This window comes from Emys orbicularis, chromosome 2 (assembly GCF_028017835.1).
Source record: "Emys orbicularis isolate rEmyOrb1 chromosome 2, rEmyOrb1.hap1, whole genome shotgun sequence".
Lineage (NCBI taxonomy): Eukaryota > Metazoa > Chordata > Testudines > Emydidae > Emys > Emys orbicularis.
In genome coordinates this window covers 258,926,637-258,935,537 of record NC_088684.1, presented here as the reverse complement: position 1 = coordinate 258,935,537, position 8,901 = coordinate 258,926,637, and the positions used below count along the sequence as shown (strand labels likewise).

The window sequence follows — 8,901 nt, the reverse complement described above, 5'->3', positions numbered from 1 at the left end:
GTAGTTTACAGAAAAGAAATTAAATGCGGGAGGGAATCCTTATGCCAAATAAATTACAGAGTTTAATTATAAAATACCTCACTGAAGTCACACAGCACCTCAGAGTCAGGCTGTTATTGTCAAAATGTGTTTAGGGCCTGATTCTGCAGACCTTACTTAACTGAGTGGTCTACTCAGGGGAATAATCCCACTGAAGTCAATAGGGGCTACTTGCATAAAACCACTCGAGTGAGAGAGGGGTTGCTGGATCAATGTACACTTCAGACAGTCGGAACAGATTTTCATTAAAAGCATATTGTATTTGTATGAATAAACTACTTTCTGACTGATGACATTATCTAATGATCTGATTGGCTTCCATAGATGCCAATATGCATAACATACACATGATACAATGCAGACACTAATGGATATTCTGACATTGCTCAACTGTGTTCTAATACTGTCACAGGCTTTAACACTTGTTTGCCAGTGTTTCCTGTATGACAGTGGGCCAGCAAGACAAGACGACAAAACTTTGTCAGTACATCAGCAAGGTAGATAATGCACATTGTATTAGAATAAGATTGTGTGGTATTTAACTCAGTAAATCAGCTTGACTATACTTTTCAGTTTCATAGAAATTTATTCTTGGCATTAAGAGGTAACAAGATTTTATGCTTCAAACTCTTCAACTATGTTCCTTTTCAGTTGGATTACTGTATATAATTCTTTTCTTCAATCAGAGTAGCAGAGATCACTTGAAGCATTTAACTAGAATGGACTCAATAAACTAACGAGAAGCTCCTGTGAGTTTGATCATAAGAGTTTTGGTAAACTCAATAACAAATAAAACATCAATCTAAACATTCATGTTTTTAAAAAATTACAAAATCTGAACAATAAGTTAATAAAGTGAAATTGTTGCCTACTTAACTTTAGATACAAAAATCCCACCGACTTAATTTATAAATGACTATAGCGGGCATGAAAAAATGGAAATAATGCTATACAAATTCATGACTGATATTTAGAGATTTCCAGTAGAAACATTATATCTTAATTTTCTGTTCATATATAGCTAAAAGAAAGAGGCAAAGCCAACCTAATAGTAATCCAAGGTTCTGTAGGAGAAACATCAACCAGGGTCGCCGTGTCTGAATGTGAGTCATTTCAGGAAGCTAAAAAAAGAATAAGATACCAGAATGAAAGCCAGATATATTCATCTCTGGGAAAAAAAGTCTTATGGGAAAACTTGACAAACTTCATATAAAAAGACTTAAATCCTGAGTTTCTGAATATAGTTGCAAATCTGTAGCACACACTGTATGTTATCACAACTATTCAAAGTGAAATATTTCAATTGATCTAATTCTATCATCGTGAATCTTTTACCAACATTAGAGAGAATTACCAAATGAGGATCCAAAATGTGTTAACTTCTCAATATTTTTAAAGAAACTTCATGTAAGGAAACACTTGGTAAAATCAGTGTTCCTTTTTTATGGGAATAAAGCAGTTTTGATTATTTTGTTTCTGTACTATATATAGGGACCAATCCTTCTCCCACTGAAATTATTGGAAAAATTCCTATTGACTTGACCTTTAGTGGGTACATAAATTAAAAGCATAACCCATTAACTATGCTTTTAAAAATTACCTTTTATATTTTTTTCCATAAGGTTTAGATCAGATACAAAGGCACCAAATGTTTAGCATCAGATTAAAAGCTATTTACACACTGACTTTTCACCCTACAGAACCTCTCGAATCACAATATTGAGGATAGTGTATCTTAATTTTATGTCCGACAATAGCCTGTGAAAATACTTGACTCTGAGCCTGATGCATGTCACTCAGCTTTTTTATTATTATTTTCATGTAACAGTATCATATGAATCTCTTCTGGTCAACTTCTTATGTGTAGGTCCAAATCAACATTTGAACATAAATCTAGAGTCATGGTATTTTACTGTATTTACGTGTTTTTTTTATTTGTTGTTATATGCTTCAAAACTTGATAAAATATTTAAACGAGAGATGAGTCAAAATCAAAACCCTATCTCAAAATTCTGGCTCCAAATTAAAGTTCTGAATCTCAATAAAGAGCAAAACCAAAAGCCCGGGATCTTAATACTTAAAACACTTCAGTTCAAATTTTGAACCAGAATTGGAACTATTCTGTACTCTTTCCTGGACTATAAAATGTAGATCCCTCAATTTCATCTCATTTCTTACACTTTATATCCTTTATTTTTCCCTTTTTCTTATTTATCATGTTTATTACATTAGTGGCTAGTCACCAACCATAAATGGGGTCTTATTGTGCAAGGCACAGTACAAAGACAGAGTAGAAAACCATCCCTGCCCAAAGAGCTCACAGTCCTTTCTTATATTCATTTATGATATGACTGTTCTCAAAAGAAAAATGTAATAGAAGAGACTGCAGTGCTCACCATTTCTGCTAATGATAAATACAAGAACATTCCGGCTGTGACAGTAAAAATCCAGTTCTGAACACAGGAGTCAGTTGATACTGAAAGGCCAATGTAAAGCCCTATGAAGGCAGTTAGGGCACTTATAAAATTCATTAATAATGCAATTTTTGTGGAGAGCCCTGTACTTAACAGCACAGCAAAATCACCTGCATAGAGAAAATAGAGGGGGAAAAAAGATATTATTTATCTGATAAAGCATTTTCAAGATTGCATGGCAGGCAGTAAGACATCGATGATAATAGTTTAGATAGAATTACACACACACACACACACACACACACACACACAGTATTGGATGCTGGAGGGTTGCCCTTACATTTCTGTAGAAATTATTATAAATTCGTGCAGCTAGCAGAAAGTTACATATCCAGTCATATTTGTTCAGTTGTTCCTAAAGATAGCATACAGTATACAGGGAGGGCTCTCCACTAGTTCTCAATGTTCTGTGACATTTCCAACTTGGATACATGCAAACGTGAAGTCACATGCTTTCCCAGAGTTTCTAAATCTTTCTTGATTGGGAACTTGCCAGTAGAAATCATGTGATTATGTCTTTAACATGGTCTTTGGGTCTTTATGTCAGAAAGAGAAACACAGTGGCTGATTCTGATCTCAGCAGCACAGGTTTTACACGTGTGTAATTCCCTAGTTTTCAGTGGAGTTACTCCTAATTTTCTTCCTTGGTCTAAGTTGGATCAGAATCAGCCCTCAGGATGCTTCTCTTGCAGAAGAACCCACTGCATGACAAATACATAGCACAAGTATCTGAGCACCAGATTCTGATCTCACACCAGTTTTGCACTGGTGTAACTCCACGGGGCCAGTTGGTCTGATACCAGTATCAGCCATTCAATATTTTTGTCAGATTTTTTTGTTTTTATAAACCTGCCTGTTTTCCAGGAATCCCCAGCTACACACACACGTTTTGGTAAATTATTCACACGACCAACATTTGTGTTGTAAATCCATAAGAAAGGAAACAAATCCAACATTCTGATCCATCTACCACCATATATATGTATGTCAATGCAATGCCAGGCATAGCCTCAAACTTCTGAAAAGACATAGTATGAGGAAACAATGGAGAAAAAGGGAAAGTTTATCTCCAATCAAACTGCTATTTTATCTTGCTGGCCTGTCTGCTAGTAAGAGAAGCTGGGTGAGGTAATGTCAGTTATTGGACCAACTTCTCTTGGTGAAAGACACAAGCTTTTGAACTAAACATAGAAAGAAGATCTGAAAAAGAGCTATCTGCTAGAAAAACAGTTCATTTATTTGTCATCACTGGTACCAGATATTTTGTTCACTAAGGATTTGATTCTCTACAGTGCATAAGTGGAGTGTTGTGCATACATATGCAATGTCAAAGGTAATAAGCAGGAAGAGCAGTGCCAGGAACCCATCCTCAATACTGAGAGCACTGCTGTCTGGTCACATTAGTTTGCTCCTAATGGCAGGAGTAAGACCAATGTGTGTGTGTGTGTGGGGGGGGGGAGTTGGTAAGTGTCTCATTTGACCCCATATTTCCTCAGACATGCCCATTCTGCATCCACATCTCACCACTTTTTTTGCCTATGTGCTTGAGAATAAGGGAACAGAGGGCAATTCCACTGTGTGGAGGATTATGCCTATGTGCTCCTACATAGTCTCCATTCACACTTGCTCTAGAGCGCAGCATCGTTGGGATTCCTGCTGTGCACTATGAAAGGACTTTAAAGATCAGGGCTTGTGCTGTCCTTACTTACTCTTTCCTTTCCTTTGGACTGAAACAAATTTAACGTGTAGTGGAAAGAAATCTCGTGCCCAATTAGGGAGCTATCCTGTGAGGGGCAGGAAGCAAAGTGATGTCAGCAGTGCTTCAATCAAAAATAACATGCAGGAAAAATTGTGCTACAAACCATAGCATATGCACTGGCTGTGCCAACCCCATCCTCACCAGCTGACAGACCATGCATGCATGGGGATGTGGCTTGGAGTAGTAACCAAGCACTAGGGAGAGCTCCTGTTCTACTGCTTATGTCAGGGATGGGATGAAGGGAGCTACACGCCCTCTTTACCCCATCCACTCAGTGCATTTGTGTTAGAACAGGGCAGGATCTAGCCTTAAATGTCTCTGTAAATCCAGAAACACCGAGCCATAGCTCCTTTACTTGAGCCAGTTAGGAAAAATGTGTATTTATATTTGCTTACCCATTTCATGGGGAATTTCATGGCATAAGATAGCAATCGTCGTGGTAACACCCGTTTCTGTTGAGGATGAAAATGCTGCTCCTATTACCAGGCCATCGGCAAAATTGTGAAGACTGTCACCCACCAAAACCATTATTGCCAACAAACTAATTCCTTTGCCTAGGGAACAAAGTCAAAAGTAAAAAGAAAAACATGTCTTCCTAGGCTTTAGGCTTCCTACAAACATTTTTTCCTCAATGGACTAGTTTTTGTGTTGCAAAAAGCCAAGATAAGTAGAGGACTACACAGCCTACCCAATTTGTTCTTATTACAGAGGTTTCAAGACTTTCAGTATGAGAAAATAGATAATAGAATAGTTCAGAGATGCAAACACTAGGAAGTAGCTTCCTTTGGGTCTTTTCTACTAGGTAGATTGTTGAGACAAAAAGTTGGTCTGAGTCCAGTTGAGTAATTTACCTTCAATGCATCTCATAAACCTCACCCTGGGCTGCTAAAGCTCATATTCTCCCTCCCCCTCCCAACTCAAATAGTTTCTGTCTTAAAAGGTAGGCGTTTATACACTGGGGGTCAGAGAGTTGCACATCTATAAGTAAGAGAACAATTTGGCCTTGTCAAGAGACCAGATCTTAGGCAGTCCGGCAGAAGGGTTGGAGCAAGAGTAGGAGTCCAAAATGCCAGAACCAAGGTTCAAGACAGAGTCGGAATCAGGATCAGAACCATAGTCAGACTCCAAATGCCAGAGTCAAAGGTCAAGACAGAGTCAGAGCCAGAAATCAGAGTCAAGGGTCAGAACCAGATTACCTGGAGTCAGGGAAGGCACAAGCAAGGCTGGTTCCAAGGTGAGTGCAAGGCGGGAACAGGACTGAAACAAGGCCAGGTGCAGGGCAGGGTCAAGGCTATGGGCAGGGCAGGAGCAGATCTTGGAGCAAGGTGAGCACAGGGAGGCAGAGAATCTGCAGGCATGTGAATTGAGCAGCCTGGGAGCTACCACTGCCACTGAGCTTAAGGACAGGTCTACTAGCTTCCTCAGTCAATCAGGTGGGCCATCAACAGACTGAGAAGGTGCATCTGCATGGCCTTATCCCTGCCAGGCCTCATGTAAACGATACTTTTAGTGTCATGAATAAGGGGGAAATTATTTTGTTTTCATGTTCTCATCTTTAAGCATAGTATTTCACAGGAGATAGAATCCAAAACGTAATCAACCTCAAATTATCATCACTGATATAGTGTCACATCATATTCAATTCTGACCTTTGTTCTAATCAATTAATAGCTGTTTTGTTCATCCCTAGCACTGCTGTCTGTAACATCACTCATGAATACAGATAGCTGTTTTTCTTTCCACTATTTTTCCATGACCTCCCTTTAGCATTGAAGCTCATATTGCTTGTGTGCGATGGGGCACTGAAAACGAGTGATCTTGTAGCTTGCATGTTGAAATACAGTTAAGCAACGTTGGGCAAATCCTCTTCCCAGCACCTGACCCAAGTAGCTGGGTTGCATGCTGAGCAGATGGATGAGGGAAGGAACCATCTCCCCATGCTGCAGAGCAGCTGCAGAACTGCTCCATGGAGGTTACTCCAGCTCAACGGTGAGTGGACTTTGCAACCCATACTTGGCTCCCCAAGTCCTGCACCTCCCTTGGTACATCCATTTTGCCCAATTGACAACAATGCTTACCTGCATGCCTCCAAGGAATCCTGCCTACTGCCCCTCCACTCCGCACATAGAGTGGAACTCTACTGATTCTGTCCCACTGCCAAGGTCTGCCTCTGTAGTTGTCAAGGCAGTGGCAGGGTTTGCCCCTATAAACTCATCTATTTCCTGACTTTTCCTCCCCCTACCCAGCTACAGCATGACAACCTGGAGATGTAATGTGGCATTCCACAGACCCTGCTGAATGTCGTTATTATGAGGTTTTACTGCAGTGGCATTTTTGTAGAGGAGACTGTTTTTAAGGAGATGGGAGAGATGTTTTTCTTACGTAAACTGGCTAGAACTGAAGCCTTCAAAACTATTATAAAAGAAAACACACAGAAAATAAAGTCTTACAACTGTATTCAGAAAATCCTCTCCAGTTGCCTGGAAGCTCTGTGGATTCAGTAATATTGGCAGGCTTGGTAGATTTTCCTGCCAGCTCACAGAGCCAGACGTGGCTGTCCCCATCTTGCATAGCTCTTTCTAAACACTATAGGCAGTTTATACTCAATAGTGCAGGACAAGAATTATATAGAAATAACAGATCGCTGCACTACATTAAGTTTGTGATTTGTAATTTGCACTGGCTAGGGTGAAATTGTGGCTCGGCACAAGATGTTATTAGCCTGTTTTATTTAAGTAACAGCTGTTGAAAAAAACATACTATAATGGCTGGAACTCATTCTAGCCTATTATCTATAATATAAAATGGGAGTCAGGTTAACTTTATGAAGTGCTAGGCATTTTAAAGCTTGTGCAAATGTAACCTATGTGAACACACTTGACTGAAATTTAAGTAAATACATACACGAAAAAATTGGAGTGCTTTTAACCTCATTTATTTTAGTTCTATTTTAAATCTAAATCATGTTATTAGCAATTATATCAATGCACTTTACTGCTGTGACTGTAAAACTTCTTATACTACCTCTTAGAAAATGAGTATTTGGATCCAAATTCTTCTTCTTTGTACAACCTTGCATTTAACTTGCAAATTTCAATTGATTCTTTGCATAAAACCAGGGATTGGAATTTTGTTCTTTAATTTTCATAGAGCTACTGGTGGGTAGCATTTCTACTATAGATCACACTTCTGAAGTTCTGACTAACAAGGTAATGGCTTAAACCTTACATTTGCTCATGCATAGGGCTCTAGTTCAATGTTTTCCGGGCTAACACTAAGTGCCTATAGGACTTCTGATTAGTCTAATGTGAATCAGGAAATACAACAACAAAGTCATAATATTGGTTATTGATATTAACAGAAGGGATCATGATAAAAAAAATCAGTACAAAACCTTTGAAAGTTAGTTATTTTTCAAAACATACTTTTAGTCAACTATTACTCCTAAACTTCTAATGCAGAGGAGAATTAATAGTTATAGGCATGCTGTACTTGGAGCAGATAATCTTGACCTTGTGTGGAATATGTTTTAGATGATTAGTAGAGAGTGATGACTGAACAGCACTGAACCAATGACAGATGGAGTAGATAGTGACAGTGAAACTGGGACTAGATTGTATGCTGAAGGGAAGGTCAGATTCAAGCAATGGAAATCCAGTTTTCCAAAAATGAGATCTATGCCCTGAAATGGAAATGAATTCCACAGTATCAGAGAATAACACTAAAGGGCTGGCAGAAGACAGTGAGACTACCAAGAATTCAGGGTCATGTCCTGAAATTAATTGTCACTAGACAAAGGGGAGTAGAATAAGATAAATATCTAGATTTTAGGGAAAATGCTATTTCCCAGTAGCATTCCTGCTGCTCTGTTGAATTCAACAGGGTTACATGCATGCAATCAAGAGCAGAATTAGGTCCACACCATTTTTTCTTAATTTTTAAAATAAGGAAAAGCAGAGCAGAGAAGTAAAAACTATTTCAAAATTATTTACTAGGATATCAGTTCAGTCTAAAGCTACTGATAGATTGAGAAGTATTATGAGCCCAGAGTCCCATATAAGGAACAAGTCACCACTGATTTTAATAACCATGATTTCATTACCATAAATGAGACAGAAAGAGTCAGAAGGGACATTATAGTGTGGCGAGAGAGCCAGAAAATGAGAAGTGATGACAATTTCAATATTTTTGCAATAAGGAAAGGCCCAAGCAAGGTCTACAATTATAAAAAGATGTTTGGTGGTAAATATGTGAGGGTTTCCCTTTAAGTAAAAGGCTTCAGTAAAGTAGTTGCAAGGGTGGGTAAACAAACGTTGAAGCAAGGACAGTATAAGATTAATGAACTTTACAATTATGGGTCTGGTTGGCTGGAAACAGGTCTTTAAGCAGAGATTTAATTATGTAGCCAGGCAGAATCAGATGTGGTGACGTAATACATAGAAAACACAGAGCTGAGCCAGTTTCACACTTTCAATCCCATCTCAGGCTTAAAGTTTTTCATGCTGCTTGTTTAATCTTTGTATCAATACTTACTCTTTCTGTTTGTCGCCTTGCTGTCTGGAGGAACTTCAGACTCAGAGTCTTCGGGACTTCTCTAATTAAAAGGAAAGATATTGGATCAGCATAGAG

At 38.7% G+C, this 8,901-nt stretch overlaps 1 protein-coding gene across 3 annotated transcripts in view; it reads right to left on the bottom strand.

Moving 5' to 3' along the window:
• Positions 1–1,031: 1,031 nt before the first annotated feature.
• SLC39A12 (solute carrier family 39 member 12) overlaps positions 1,032–8,901 on the bottom strand; it is a 34,407-nt gene continuing 26,537 nt past the window's right edge. For all 3 annotated transcript variants that reach the window (XM_065399494.1, XM_065399495.1, XM_065399496.1), the window contains 4 exons: positions 8,806–8,866; positions 4,668–4,826; positions 2,436–2,623; positions 1,032–1,160 (listed from right to left, as the gene is read on the bottom strand). In XM_065399494.1, coding sequence (XP_065255566.1) covers positions 1,032–1,160; positions 2,436–2,623; positions 4,668–4,826; positions 8,806–8,866 — 537 coding nt within the window. The remainder of the gene's footprint in view (positions 1,161–2,435; positions 2,624–4,667; positions 4,827–8,805; positions 8,867–8,901) is intronic.